This window comes from Notothenia rossii (assembly GCF_949606895.1).
Source record: "Notothenia rossii genome assembly, chromosome: 4".
NCBI lineage: Eukaryota > Metazoa > Chordata > Actinopteri > Perciformes > Nototheniidae > Notothenia > Notothenia rossii.
In genome coordinates, this window is record NC_136902.1 from 67,993,030 (window position 1) to 68,008,845 (window position 15,816).

The window sequence follows — 15,816 nt, forward strand, 5'->3', positions numbered from 1 at the left end:
CATTGTTGTTTCTTTTGATGTGAAACATTATTTATACAATTTAAATAAAAAGCAATGTTAATTTTGTTCACAATTTGTTAAGTTAATTGAATAATATATGTATTTTTGAATCAAGTATTCATCTTTATTGTCTTCATTGTTAGTTTCCACATGCCTAAAACAACCTCAAGCTAAATCTAAAAGTTGATGGCTAAATAAGAGCGTTTAAGAAATTGTGCAAGGCATACAGTAATAGTCCGAATAGTCGATTAATCGTTTCATTAATCGATAGATTAATCGATTATCAAATTAGTCGTTTGTTGCAGCCCTATTTTAGTTCTCCCATGTATAAATAAAACATCTTATCAGCAACCCTTGCAATTTGGGATTTTATTTTTGGTTGGTAGACCTCGGTGAGCTGGTCATTTCAAAAGTGGCTCACCAGCCAAAAAAGTGTGGGCACCCCTGCTGTATAGTAATTTGCTATCTGAAATGCGCTGAAGCATTTTTGTCCAGATGTTGCCACTTAAATTGGGTCTTGAGATTCTTCCAAAGAAAACGATATTTGAACCCCGTAAACAGCTCCAAACAAACAGAATGTCTTGGCCCCAATAGAGACACCTGCTTTGTTTGAGACCTGTGGCTGCATAACGGTTCAGTTAACATTAATGCTATAACCAAATATTGCTAGTCACGCCAGCATCTTGTCTAGCCACTATTTCAAAAGGTCACTGCAAAACCTTTAATACATGTTAAATTATTCATTAAAACCAGATTGGTTTGTTAAAATGTAAATCTAAAAAACACTCAAAACAAGGAAAAAGTATTTTGCTTTAAGTCACTGTAATGTTCATTGTGGCTGATTGCTTAAATATAGGCTCCATTCACGTGGCAAGGAGTGGTATTCACTTTAAACGGGCCTATCTTTTTTAAACTGTCCACTCCAAGGTCAGCGCCTCACCATGTGATTAGTCTGCCTCCACTTTGTGTTACACAAAGCAAGTGAGTCACACTTTGTCAACAGCAGCGACGTCTGACTGTCCCTGTTTGAGTTAATGAGTGATGAAGGCCTAAGCCAACGAACAAGGCACCTTTCTGTGCTGACATGAGCCGCTGTTAGTTAATGACTAATTACAGCATTGTGTTTACCATTACCTGTCAAGGTGAGTGAGTGGTACGGATGGTGCCGTAAGAGAGCCACAGTTCACCTGTCCGATGACAACGCCCCGTGTCATCGTTCAAGAATGGAAACCAGTGGAAATGTTTACAAGAGATCTGCATCATGTCAGTCAAATATCTTTGAACAGGCTGTGATGACTGTTTGGACAAACTATTGTTCACCAGCAACAGGTGTGGAATGGTCTTGTTGAGACCTGCTGTTTTAACGCTCTGTGCACAGACAGCTTTAGTGGGAGACTCAGCAAGAACACTTGTGTACGGCTAGTTTGCAGACTGCACACAAATTCTCCGACGCACCGAGAAGCACACCCAAGTTGCAAAGGTTAAAATCAGAAGCTTGGGGTTATGGACACAGGCAGGTGGTGGTGTCGAGAGGACGTCAGCTTGTAAGCTATGGACTTGGACCCAGAATCAAGCCTCATGTGGTGGAAAGTGTCAATGTTGAGCTTGAATCCTGCTTAGTTTTGTTTTTTATTCCCCAAAATGACCAGTACAGCTTCAAGTAGATATGTAAGATCTAAGGCCTCGTCGTCTGGGCTATTCAAATTCAGTCAAGTACATGAAAACACATTTTGAAAAACTCATACGTTTTGGTGGAAGTCTAAACTCAAATCTATAATAAACAGGTTGTTAGTTTTTACCTGTTAGTGCTTACACTCAAAGTGTGTGTCTGTCTGCGTGAGGAGGGAGAGACAGGTATTGCTACAGACTGTGTTGTGGAATGTGTGGTGGAGTTTTTGTGGTTTGCAAAGTGTTTGGCAGGGGGAGGGACCTGACACGCTGCTGAGCTACTTCTGAGCTGCAGGTCCCTCCCCCCACTCCACCAGCTCAGTCTGTGCTCTGTTCCCTTAAAGGAATAGTTACCTCACAGCGGCCCTGCTGTCTTATCAATCTTTTGGCTTCTCGTCTCTGCTGATGAAGTTGATGTTGACCCGGGCTGAGGACACACACTGACAGATAGTGCTGACTGTAGAGATTGCTATCTGGCTCCACTGATGATATTACCCTCCTGTCCTCCAGGTCCATGTGTGGTCAGTGAAGCCTGGAGAGCAGCATGGAAAAGTGTCAGTTGAGGGCCTGGTTGAGATGAGGTGAGTGAACAGGCCTAACCTGGAACCAGAGTGTCACCCACCCACTTACTGTGGGCGTGATATGGGGATTAAAAACGTATACAGTTGTCATATTTTGTATTGCTCCCAAATTAGGCATTGTAGAGAAATTGTATCACAAAAGGAGGTTGTGGTTAAAAAAATGGCAGCAATCCAGATTAGTAAAGGAGCACAATGTATGATCAAAGCCAAATAAGTGAAATGTTAGTAATCCTTGACTTGGACCTTTGAAATGTGGGATATGCTACATTTTCACAATTATTTTTTTCAAATTTCTCTCTTAACGTTAGATTTTTTGTCTGAAATACTGATGTTTTTTTTCTTCTCTCCATCAGTGTCGCCTGTTCACCATGTGAGCTCCACTGACAAACCGCTTTCTCCACATCAGACCTCAACCGCAATCACCAGCCAATCAAATGCACCCGGACAATAAACTGGCCAATCATGGCAAGCAGGTCACCAGTGACAACCAATCCCGAATACCCAGTGTAAACCAGCAGGCCCAGCAGCAGCAGGGAGCCACCGGCCACTTGGGTCCAAAGGGCGTTGGTGCCGGGAGCCATGGAGTCAAAACCAACCAGATTTCCCCCGGCAACCCTGGGCTGAAAGCAGTCAACCAATCAGTAAGCAGTGTCGGAGGGATGTTGAAAACCAAATCCAAGCGGGAGCGGAGTGTCTCCATGGACTCTGGTGATTCCCGAAGTGCAGTTCCTCCAGCCCTTGAGACGGATGCCAAAGGAGGTAAGGCATGCACACACAAAACTGTGTCAGAGTCCGGGACATATAGACAGTGCGTCTGTGTTCTAAGTATGCAGCAGTTCACTTCCTCTACCTTCCTATCAGCTAAATCTTTACCCGAAATACCAGATTACGAGCATTCACCTCCTCCACAGCAGGAAGTGAATGTAAGGACTGAGAGAGTAACTTGTTTTGCTGAAATGCCCCGACCTTTCAGTGAAGCGTCAGAATTTCCCCCTGGCTTTTGATACCTTGTGCCCTGCCTGCGCTGCAGTGACGTGTCCCAGATGAAAAGGCATCTGGGCCTCCTGTAGTGCTCAGACGGGTCATGAGGTCACCAAAACTTAGTAAGCCTACAGAGGTTGCTTATAAAGCAGAAACATTGAGTGAGTGGGCGGGGGAGGTTTTGTTGTGTGAGTGTTTTGGTAAATATGATTGATCATGTGGTTCAGTAATCAGTACACAATCTTTGATTGGTGTTGCTTATTTAAGTGTTTCTGTAAGTGATTGATGCAGAGGAACATTTTATTTTTGTAAAACTCTTTAGGGCTTCCTGTACACGACTGGAATCTCTTTAAACACACACCGACTTGCACACATGCTCAGGTGTGGTTCTAATACAAAGAGGGACAGAGGCAAAAATTGTAAGAAAATAGGACTCCATGTGACCTCCATACACACACAAAGACACACACCGCTTTTGTTCTCATTCCCTTTTATTACATTTTACACAAAATGCATTTAAATGAAACGTAAGCCTCTCTCCTCTCTCCTTGAAATCACTACGCCACCAAACCTGGAAACTTGTATCGTGATGAATAGTCTTAGCACACTGTTAAGTTTCTCCTTGAAATAAATGCCTAACCCTTACTCACCCTGTGCTACCTTGAATCCTTGATAAAAATGTTGTTTTTCTCGCATGCCTCCACAGTGAACGGAGAATCTAGAAAGCGGAAAAAAAAAACTTAAAGGGGCCCTACTCTGCTATTTTGGGTACTTTTCCTGTAGTGTAGTATATGTTTTTTTTTGCATGTTAATGGTCTGCAAAGGCCCCCCACCCACTCCCCCCCTGCCTGAAACGCCTCGATTGAAGTCCTTTGTTTACTTCCCTGACACATTGACATCACTATGTAACAATTGCACTTCTATTGGCTAGTGCTCCAACACATTGTATGTGATAGGCTAAAGGCATCTCTAAGCGGTTGACCAATCAGAGCCGACCAGCTAACCAATCAGATCAGACTGGGCTTTGGTTTCAGACAGAGGGGGAAAAGAGGTGCTGCAGCACAGGCAGTATGAGAAAAATAAAGAGCTTATGGACCATTAAACCATGTCATGGCCATTTCTACTGATCATAATTCCATTGTTGATGTATACTAAAATAGATTTACATTGTTCAATGTTCCAAACTCACATTGGTTTCTCATACAGCATCAATAACCGGAAAAGAACGACATGGGACCTTTAAACATGTCACAGTAGAGGCACAAAATACAATTATTAACCTACAATTAAGCACAATATTGGGGCCCAGTTAAACGCCAGACACACATCGAATCTTGTGCTCACAAAATCTGAAACGCATTTACTCTTGTGCACTTCGTGTCTCAAGATTTCGCTGATGCTCTTCTCGTCTGTGCATGAACCTGTAAGTGTTCACTTCACGAAGATTTATCAAGGATTTACACTATTTATCAAATTTCATTGTTCATCCTTGTAGGCAAGTGAAAAAAACAATTTTCTGTAAGAATTCTGCCTTACACAGGAGTTATTAATATTCAAATAGTCATTTTAAGGTGAAGTTTTCCTTTTAAACCGGTAACCGCTGGTAACAAAAATGTCAACAGAAGAAGAGGTCAGCTCTTTTTACTCTGCCTTTCTGTGTCAAGACAGCAGCCTTCCTTCTGCTGTCCTTGTTATTGTCACTGCACACTTCCTTCCTTCCTTCCTTCCTTCCTTAATGTACATTTATACGCGTCTACTAGGCCTGTGGTTACCCAAGCTCATCTAATGTGTTTATTGGAAGGTACTTTTTCTGCCACAGTCAGTAAGATGTTGAGTAATGAACCTGAAAGGTTTTCACTGTCCTGTTTATAGAGATGCTCTTAATATGTGACAGTATAGGGGTGTTACCAAAGTAGCTTTTCTCTCCAGTCCCCATAGGAGTTTATACTCAACGTTGTATTATCTTTCAGAAGTTGGTGTTGCCTCTTTACTGCAGGTTACCCTTCTGGAAATGTTAAAGCTGCCACATATTTCCTGCAGCTGTTTGCACTCTCTGGCCGACAGCACCTTGTGCATCCACAACAACCTAATTACACCATGTGAGCACACTCGGCTCATGCTTCTCAATACATTGCATGTGCAGATGTGATGAGCATGTATAGCCATTTTTTGCGAAAATACAATTAAAATGTTTACAGAGACGAGCAGAGGTTAAAGATTGAAATGCAGCTGTAAACCAGGATCCTATAGCTTCCATAGAGTAAGGCAAACTGCATTAGAGATAATAGCACGGCTCTGGATAATACAGTGGTGGTTGAGTTTAGGCCATCAGTAGTGAATAATAATAATAATAATAATAATAATAATAATAATAATATAGATTATACCCTTTTTAAAGGGTCAATACTGTCACAGTTGTTGTTGACATGTGTGTCTTATCCTCTAGAAGGTGTGATGCGCAGTAAGCGGCGCTGTGTTCTGGAGAAGAAGCAGCCATATAGTGGAGATGAATGGTGCTCTGGACCCGACACAGAAGAAGATGAAGACAAGCCACACACTGCGACTCACCGTGAGTCCAGCCATCTGTACAGAGGAGGAAACACATTGCCAATAGCTGTTGTCTTAATTTAGAACGATGATCTCAATGGGATCCACCTGGTTAAATAAAGGTTTGAAATGAAATTGAAGAACAGTCATCACTAGTAATAGTGTCAATGTAAACATTACATGTAGAAATCCCCATGCCTTTCTTCTTTTCATTTTTTCTGAAAACCGTTTGCTATCCACAACTGTTTTCAGCTCCTGTACATACACTCAAAAGGGAGATAGTGTCAGCATCTGCCATACTGCTCCTTTCCACTGATTTGACTTTACATGTGTTTTAGCTCCATCTAGTGTTAAGATGTTGAAGCCAAAGTGATACTGGTATTACATATAAACTATAATACCAATGTAGGCCATTTAAACCTAGAGGGATCCCTTCCCTGTTGCACTCCCTTTGTCCGATGTGTGGGTGCAAGCACAGAAGGCGTCTTGTTGAAGCCCTCTGAGACAGATGTAAAATGTGTGATATTGGGCTATATAAATAAACTTTGATTGAAACCACTGTGTTACTTATTTCTCTCAGGAGAGCGTGGGCTGGCAGGTCCTAATCCAGGGCTTCCTGACCGCCTGTCCGCAGGGCCCGTAGCTGAAGCTGCACGGCCTGTCATGGGATGTGGAGTGGGACCCGGGCTGAAAACAGAGCAGCCTCAACCTTCGCAGCAAGTGGTGTATGTTTTCACAACCAACCTCGCCAACAGGTGAGAACTATTTGCAGGCCTCTCACATGCAGGTGATTTCAAATCACAAGCAGCATGTATGGATTTTTAAAATATATATCTGCTAAATTAATTTGTAATATTGCTGTATGTGTATTGCAGTGCTGCAGAGGCCGTATTCAAAGGACAGAGCGATTCCATCCTTCTGTTTCACCAGCAAAATGTTTCACGCACCAAGTTGGAGCAGGTCAGTAGCAAATTAGAAACAATGTTATGTTTGTGTTAAACCATGGGGGAGAAAAAGTGTTTTTCAAGACCACAGATGCAAAGCATGTGGGGAGGTTAATATGTTAGACTATCATAGTCTCCGATACCTCTTTGTTCCTGTTTCTACTAGCAGTGCTTGTGACTACTTGTACTAAGAAAGTGAAGTTCACTATGTGTTGTTTAAGCATGTTAACAATTAGATAATGTACTATAAACTGTAATTACTTCTGTTTTAGACATAGCAATTACGTAATTATTTCTTTTTGCCCTGGTTTGCCTCAGGGCCACCCATCAGGGACGCTTCCTAACCTATCTGAGAAGGTGCACTCCAGCAGCTCTCCACCCACAGGCACCCCTAAATCCCAAGGTGGAACTCCACGGCCAGCCTCCGCAGGGATTGGAGGCCCAATGCATCCTGCAGGGACACCCACATCAGCAGGTCACTCCGACAATGAATCCTCTCAAACCAGACCTGGCGAAGGCTCAGGCAATAACAGCATTGTTGTCCAAAGGTCAGAGGGCGGGGTCACAGCCACACCCTCAGGCCCAGTCCCAGGAACCGGCAATGGGGAGGGTGCAGGGGGTATGTGTCTTCGACTTGCTGCTGTTTCCCCCTCCGGAAGTCCCTCCATCCTTTCTGCACACCTACTGGGAGATATAGGCCAGAGGATTGGCCCAGTGAACATGGATGGTCTTTCAAAAGAACAGCTGGAACACAGAGAGCGCTCTTTGCAGACGCTGAGAGACATAGAGAGGCTGCTTCTGCGCAGTGGGGCAAGTGGAGGCCCCGGAGGCCCCGGAGACCCAGGAGGCCCAGGAGGCCCAGGAGGCCCCAACAACAATACTGTTAATAACTCTTCCAACTTAAATAATAACAACAATACTGATAGGAGTGGTATTCTCGACGGCCGTGACAATGGTACTAATAGTTCTGGAAACTGCAGTAGTGGTAATATGCTAGCATCAGCTTTGGGTCCGATGGGAGGGATGAAGAAATATGAAGAACCCCTCCAGTCCATCATATCCCAAACACAGACCCTTGCTGGACCAACCCTTGACAGCCCTCAAATGGACTCTCATCACAACCTACAGCAACACCCCCATCACCAGCTGTCTTCACCTGGGCTCGACATGGGTCCCTTACTCGGACCAGATGGGCTGACCCCAGAGCAAATAGCGTGGAGGAAACTTCAAGAAGAATACTACCATGAGAAGAGACGTCAACAGGAAGTACAACCCCCCACACATCCACAGCACTTTAGAATGATGAATGAGATCGGCATGCATGGAGGTCCCATGATGATGAGAGGACCCCCTCCTCCCTACCACAGCAAGCCTGGAGACCAGCAGTGGGGTCCTGGCAACATGATGGGAGGAGGAAATGCACGAATGATAGATATGCACCAAGAAGGACCCCGTGGTCCAAGGTTCCTGGGACAGATGCAGAGAGGGCCCCCTGGGGGAGGTGGTTTTCCTGGTAGTAAAGGGGGAGTTTTGTCAGTAGAAGGTCTAGGACCACAAAGGCCCGCCAGGCCAGGGATGATTTGGCTCGAAGATATGCCCAACAACATAGGTGGTGGAGGAGGTCCATTTCAGGGCTGCTACCCTGGGGGGCCTCCTCAACACTTGCAAGGTGACACAGAACATCTGTTAACGCACGAGGAAATGTTTCGCCTGATGGAGAAACGTCAGATGCAGGGGCTTCCCAGGTTTGAACTTGAAAGATTAATCAAACAGCAGCAACAGGGCAACCTGGCCCAAAGAATAATGGATAATCCCGGGGGCCCAGAATTTCACAATTTGGGAATGGGCCGGGGTCCCCCCTCATCTCGAGGTGATCCCATGGACTTTCCTGGATCACGGGAGATTATGGTCTCTCCTGGAGGGGGTCCGCAGATGAGAGACCTTGTGGATTCTCCTCTGGGGGGCAACCACCCAATGAACATGAACCAACAGATGAATGTTCAGCAGCAACAGCAGATGATGCTCTCTCAGAAGCTAAGAGGGGGTCCTGCAGGTGGGGGGCCTTTAAGTGAGATGTTCATCCCCGGAGAGCTTTCACGAATCAGGGCTTCACAGAACGGAAGAGGGGGAAATAAGGGAATGATTCCGGGACCTGACGGCCACTTTCAGTTTCCGAATCACAGTCCCTTCTCCGGAGGTCAGGGGGACGGGCCTTATCTTCAACAACCTGGCCATGAGATGTTTGGGCCTGACCCGCAAGGTCATAATCAAATGGGAGGTACATCGCGGCTAAGTCATATGCCCATGAGTGGAGGCCTCAGGGGGGTAGACCTCGGTCCTAGGCACCCTTCTGACCTACCAATCAATGTTAACCCCCTGACCTCTCCTTCAGTGCCTCGTCCTCATCAGCTCAAGTCTCCATCTCTCCACCAAGAGCCATCTCCTCTCCTACCCTCCCCCTCCGCTCCAGGACTGAAGTCCCCCTCACAGATCTCCTCTGTGGGGCATCATCCAAATCTTCCCCCTGCCTCTGGAGCTGGGACTCCTTCCTCTTCTTCCATGAAGTCTCCCCAGATAATGGGGTCTTCCAACCTTGGATTGCACTCTCCATCTGCCTCTCCTGGACATCTCAAATCCCCTGCTATGGCTGCGGGGTCTCCAGGGTGGGCTTCCCCTAAAACGGCTCTTCCAAGTCCAGGTGGTCCAACCAGTGGGAAGGTAGTGGGCAATGGAGGAAGTAGTTCCACTGAGACAGGTATACATTTAAAATCCAGCATGACACGGAATCATCATTAATGCTGTTCCTCGCATTACTCAGACATTAATTTTGTATGTTCCTTGCAGGTCAATCACTTCCCCCCAGGAGTTCCAACTCGACACCCATTAGCCAGCCAGGCTCTATGAATCCAAGCATACCATTTACTTCCTCTCCCGATAACCCCCCAACTCAGAATCCTTTATCTCTTATCATGTCTCAGATGTCCAAGTATGCCATGCCCAGTTCTACTCCTCTTTACCACGATGCAATCAAAACAATTTCCACTTCCGATGATGAGATGCTTCCAGATCGACCTCTTCTATCTGGTGTCAGCATTGGAGGTAAGAAAAAATGAAAGACTCAGACATAACTGTGTTGATTCTGAGATCGATGTTGGTTTTCTATTTAAAAATCTGCTTGCAAAACGATCATATGATGGTACAGCTACTTTATATATAGACTTCGTATTCATATTTCATAAATTGTATATTAAAGGTGGGGTAGGTAAGTTGGAGAAACCGGCTCGAGATACACTTTTTTTTATATTCCATGGAATGCTCCTAACATCCCGATAGCAATGAATATCTTAAGTGCTTTGACAAAAAATCCATAAAAAAACGTCATCTGTGGAAGCCGTAGTACTGTAAAAAGCACAACCAATCATTTTAGCCGGCCCGTCTAAAATAACTGGATGGCCTACCTGCCTGTCAGCCTTCCATCTGTGCACAAATTTATCTCGTGCCCTCATTGGTCATGTTCGTGTGTGTTGGAGGAGGGGCTCTGTAAGGAAGTGTCAGATTTTTTCGGGTTGTGTATTTTCAAATTCTAGCGCACTCGAGCTGGTTTCTCCAAAATTACCTACCCCACCTTTAAGTATGATGGGTTGTAATAATGTCAGCGTATTGCTAAATATTATTATTTATTTTATTTCTTGCCTTGTTTTATCACCAGGAAACATGGGGAACAGCCAGGCCTCCCAGATGCTTGTCTCCCAGTGCTCCATTGGCTCCCACAGTGATCCACAAAGCCCCATGGGTATTGTAAGCCAAGGTCAGCAACACCTGTCTCATGATGCCTCCGGACCTATGCTTTCTTCACCAAATCCAATGGGTATGCCTGCCATGAATTCGGCCATGATGGGAGGAGGGGCCCCTGACGGAATGGGGCCCTGCAATGTTTCACCTTTATCTCAGAACCAGATGGCCGGTTTCTCTCGCATCCACCAACCACCTCATGGGCCCATGCACTCACCCATCGGAGGAATGTCACATCATTTCCATCAGTCTAATGAGGATATTCTGTCACCTCAGCAGTTACACCTGCTTAGAAAAGGTCATCCTCACCAGCGGCCCCAACATCCCTCTGACTCATTCGCCTCTTTGCCCATGGGGGACGGCACTGATCTAAGTGATGTTATGCGAACCAGTCATACGGGTATCCCTGAGTTTGATCTCTCCCGCATCATTCCTTCTGATAAGCCCAGTAGCACTCTTCAGTATTTCCCTAAGATCGAGCCACATCAGAATCCACATCAGGGGCCACAAGCTACTTCACAGCAGCTCCTCAAACAGCTGTCTTCTGGCCCTCCACATGGCGGCGGTCATTCATCCAACCCCCATTTAGCCAACCTGCAAAATATGATGGCCGAACAGCAGCTGGCGCCTCACCCCTCACATGTTGGAATACGCCATAACATGGGTATTCCTCATGGTGGATCTAGAGGGATGGTTCCTGGGGGTGGCATGGGCCCCATGTGCCCTCCTGGACATATGATGGGAAGGACAGGCATCGGGCCCCAGCAGCAGCTCCATCATCAGCAAGCCATGATGGCGAACAGCCTTCTCCACCATCCATCCAACCCTTACCCTGGCATGATGTCGTCTCAGCAGCACTCACACAATCTGATGGCACAGCAAAACATTATGATGATGCAGGCTAAGCAGCGCGGCATGTCACTTCCAGGGGATCCCTTTGGCCCCCAGGGTCCTCTTATGTCCCCTCAGGGTCCCATGATGGCCCCAAACCACCCACAGGCTGGTATGATGGGCCCCCAGTCTCTCAGACAGCGGGGAATGTCTCTGGACGGTCCCCTTGGCTATGGCCCCGGAGGTATGGCCAATATGCCATTCTGATCCAGTTCAAATAAACTATCAAAATCAACAAAAAACAAAAAAAACAACAACGTCGACTAGGTCACCTTCCCATTGTGTAGAATTATTTTCATTAATGTTATTCTTGCAGTTATTTCAAAAAGAGGATCTGTAAAAACGTTAAATCATTTTGGATTACAAATTAAATGAAATATTTAAAAGCACTGTAACACGATTCAATGACAAATCTGAAGCCATTTTCTAAAATACTGTAAAATATGTATATTTCAAAGATGTGTGTATTTGTTGTTGGAACAGAGTGGCTTTCAGGAGAGGAGTGCCTCAAATTTCTATTTGTTTTAATACCATTGATTTATTTTCTCCAACTACCAAACTGTTGTGCAAAGGAACTATATATGTGTATGCATATACAGTATATACGGTATAGATATACAGTGTATACATGTATATACATATAAATATATATAATATATATATACTTGCTGTATATAAGATGCAATTTGTGATTGTTTGCAGTTGTTCTGTATAACAGTGTTTTAATAGAAGTCTAAAAATAGAATAATACTGATCTCTGGTGGTTTTAGTTTCTGTTATTGTGTCAATTATTAATGCTTTACACATTTGACAACAGGAAAAGGTTTATTTATAATATATGACATTTTTATTCAATGGAAATATCAGTAGCCAAAGTAAAAGTTAAAACCAATCCTGGACAACAATAACCTTTTTCTTTTTGATAGAGTAAAACAAACATTTTTATTACAAACAAAGTGGGTACTATATTGTCAGAACATCTGAACATGTGATGATATTTTACATAATGACAAATGAAATTCTGCAGAACAGAAGTTGTTTTAGTAACAGCTGACACAGAGTTGATTAGATGAGGATGTTGCTGCTAGTTAATCCTCCATCAGAAATGGATGGTCGGCTGTGACCCTGAGCTTTCATGAAAGGAAGACAAACGCAGCTGCAGCCCATCTGACACAGTAACTTTATCAGCTCATTGCGAAACCGCACCCCAACAAAGGCATACAAGAACGGGTTCAGGCAACAGTGTGAGAGGCCGATGCTTTTTGTCACATCAAGCGCTGGCTGAACTAGGTCATAAGAAGTACAGTTGTCATACTCGATAACCTCCAGGTCGCCCAAAGTTGTGATCAGTAAGGTGATATTGTATGGTAGCCAACAGAAGAAAAAGACGAGCGTGACGAGTAAAGCCAGTCGAATGGCTCCTTGCTTTGCGTTGCTTTTCTGACTTTTGCACAAAGTAACTACCACTGCTGTGTAACAATAGCTCATGACAGCGAGAGGAAGGAAAAAGCAAACATGATCTAACACTCTTTTAGTCAAAACCCAGTTGTTGGCATGGATGAGGTGAAGATGATAGGAACAGAAGAGTATAGGTGTGTTTGTGTTGTTTCCCCCCACAGAAAGAAAAGCAGCATTGGGTATCGATAATCCCAAACAGAGCAGCCACAATGAAAAGCATGTCAGGTGCACTGTTCTCGGACGTCGACTTTGCATGCTGGGAATAGCATGAACAATGGCCAAATAGCGATCAAAGCCAATGCAAGCCAGAAGGAAACTCCCACAGTAGAGGTTTAGATTTTGCACCAGACCCATCAGCCTGCAGAGAAACTCCCCAAACAGCCAGCCGGCAACATTCTCAACTATACCAAAGGGGAATGTGAGAAGGAGCATGAGGTCAGACAGGGCCAGGTGCAGCAGGTAGATCTCTGTGATGCGCAGGCGGCGCCAACGTCGCAGGAGGATGGTTATCATCAGGCCATTTCCTGCTACACCCAGCAGGAAGATCAGGCTGTACAGCACGGGTTTGAAAACGGCATGAAACGTCCGCCGGCCGATCCCATCATCATCACAGACCATGGGCTTGTTGTCGTAAACGTATGTGTAATTATCAGAATATTCATCTTCTCCCAGCTGTAAAACACAAGAGGAAATGCTATTTTAATAATAACTTCACAGTAGGAGAATCACCTTGTGTGCTGTGGAATACACAACTGCGTTAATTTGGGTTGGGGTGAATGAACCGTTACATAAGCTTTAATAGCGCTAATTTGGGTTTTCTTCGTTCCGTGTTGTTAAGTCAAATGATTAGGCAGGAAACACAGTATAGGCCAGGTTTTTTCACTTCCTCTTCATTTAAGACATAAGACATATTATTCGGGACGTATACTAACAAATGAAATGCAATAACTTTTTCCCTTTAAGTAACAACCATGTGGGTTATATATCTGGTAAACAAATCACAGCTAATAAAAAATTAAATAAAAGCATAAACATATTCAATTATATTCAAATTTCTGAATTCTGAAAATATGGATACAATGTGATATTGTACGAACACATTCAAAGTTTGACATACAACTCTGAACACATCACCTTGAATGTAATAGTATTTCAATGTAATAGCAAGAAATTAAGTAGCAGGATGTTCTTTGTGCTACAGTAACTTCAGAATTAAAGAAAAAGGGGAATAATTATTTACTTATGCATTCATTTTCCTTCTCATAAAAGAAGAAACCAAACATTACATTTCAAAATTATACAATTTTAAATGGAATCAGTGCTGCCATGACTGTCAAATGTTATTACTGAGTCTAAAATACACAGTGACTACTCCAGTTTGCTCTTATATAACATGTTTTACCAAAATGTTATAATGCAATTTAATATACAATAATTAGTCTTATACATTTGACTCAAATAACAAGCAATTTGGATCACCACACAGGTTTTGTTTTGATTTGAAAACATAAATAATCTCTCTTTAATTGCATTAGTGTGATTAATCATATCATTTTTCCCTCTTACATGAGTGCATTTATAAAAAAAATATAACATTTTTAAAAGTACAGTAATTCATGCTACTGTAGCGTATAAAATATGCTTCTCAAAGTTGAAACAATTCAAAATACATGTAGAACTTATCAAGCAGCTACATGTTTATTGTTTAAATCTAGTGTTTTAAATCTCAGATGCTGCAGCAGACAATTAAAGGTTATTCTGGATACTGAAAGTTGTCCATTTGTAGTTAAAAGGACATTTAACAGACTAAATCACAGTAAGACTTGGACTGTTGCTTACGATGACACCCATTATTTTAAGTGTATATAAATTATACACACATGCTTTATTTTAATATCTTATATTAGATTTAAGATTGTGACCTTCGATGCTAGGATAAGAGACTTTACATTTTTATATCAATTACCATTCACTTTAAAAATGTGAAATCATTTCTTACCTCATAAACAGCAAAGGTGTTTGCTAGAGCCATGTTGGTCAGTTTTGGTCACCTTAATGTATTTCGTACACTGCCGTAGTTAAATGAGCTTTTATGCCTTTTTGTGCTGGGTGTGGGATTGTTAAAAAAAAAATAAAGATTGAAAATAGACATGCTTTAAATATGAGGCTTCCTATAGTAACCATGAAAGAGCAGTAATGCATGTCAAGTAACCACACCCTACACTATATCCTAGCTTTCAACAAGCAACAAGAGGCAATCATACAGAACCATATTTATTTGCGTATTTTGGGCTATAACCTTATCACACATGGTATGGTGTATATATAAACATCCATGCATCATTCAGCTTTGCCCTTGATATCAATGTTGTTAAATGTTTTTTTTACTTATATCTCAAATAATAGCTGCAATTTATCCATAATTAGATAAGTGATTAGATTGAAAGTAGAAAGTGTTACTTAATACTGTAGCTAGGATACATTCAGATGGAGAAAGCCCCTTTGGAACCCTGTAGGGAGGCCCTCAACCCCTGACTGCTCCATGGCCTGGTGTACACGTCAGATTATAAGTCTGTACTGTGAGTGTAAACATGGCATTCTTGAGAAGTCCATATATATATATATATATATATATATATATATATATATATATATAGCCCTAGTTAAATAAATATTGCTTGAAAGTGCTGAACAAGGAGTAAATGTCCCATACTGATCTCAGTTTCTTATGTGTCCCATTCATAATTCAATACAGCTTGCCACTTTTTGAGAGCAGCAGAACCACTATAAAACTAAACCAACTAGTAATTAAGTGAATCACTAAATAAACTAATTATTGACATGCCCTTTTTTAATGTAAAACTAATTAGGCTACCTGGTAGAAAACATGTTAATATGTTTATTGAGGCCTATTAGTATGGTATGATGTGGAATATAGGCCAGGCTGTAAAAAA

General features: G+C 42.9%; 2 protein-coding genes across 9 annotated transcripts in view; one reads left to right on the forward strand and one right to left on the reverse strand.

The window, feature by feature from the left end:
• The window catches only part of bcl9l (bcl9 like), a 37,071-nt gene extending 24,911 nt beyond the window's left edge, over positions 1-12,160 (forward strand). For 5 of the 8 annotated variants that reach the window (XM_079678805.1, XM_079678803.1, XM_079678802.1 and 2 more), the window contains 8 exons: positions 2,179-2,249; positions 2,603-3,008; positions 5,677-5,799; positions 6,358-6,532; positions 6,653-6,737; positions 7,040-9,476; positions 9,566-9,820; positions 10,431-12,160. In XM_079678805.1, the coding sequence (XP_079534931.1) occupies positions 2,684-3,008; positions 5,677-5,799; positions 6,358-6,532; positions 6,653-6,737; positions 7,040-9,476; positions 9,566-9,820; positions 10,431-11,611 (4,581 nt within the window). In that variant the 5' untranslated portion in view covers positions 2,179-2,249; positions 2,603-2,683 and the 3' untranslated portion in view covers positions 11,612-12,160. The remainder of the gene's footprint in view (positions 1-2,178; positions 2,250-2,602; positions 3,009-5,676; positions 5,800-6,357; positions 6,533-6,652; positions 6,738-7,039; positions 9,477-9,565; positions 9,821-10,430) is intronic. The other 3 variants (XM_079678808.1, XM_079678807.1, XM_079678809.1) reach the window with 2 other exon arrangements.
• A 137-nt stretch (positions 12,161-12,297) lies between these two features.
• cxcr5 (chemokine (C-X-C motif) receptor 5) lies at positions 12,298-15,383 on the reverse strand. The gene is made up of 2 exons (XM_079678811.1): positions 14,862-15,383; positions 12,298-13,534 (listed from the first exon to the last, which is right to left on the reverse strand). Exons 1-2 carry the CDS (start codon positions 14,892-14,894, stop codon positions 12,470-12,472), a joined length of 1,098 nt encoding a protein of 365 aa, XP_079534937.1. The 5' UTR covers positions 14,895-15,383; the 3' UTR covers positions 12,298-12,469.
• Positions 15,384-15,816: the final 433 nt, after the last annotated feature.

What these genes read in the sequence shown, in the direction of transcription:
- cxcr5 (XM_079678811.1), bottom strand. Translation starts at nt 14,894, where the DNA reads ATGGCTCTAGCAAACACCTTTGCTGTTTATGAG. An exon ending in ACACCTTTGCTGTTTATGAG is followed by an intron (nt 13,535 to 14,861) that starts GTAAGAAATGAT and finishes TGTGTTTTACAG; the next exon opens with CTGGGAGAAGATGAATATTC.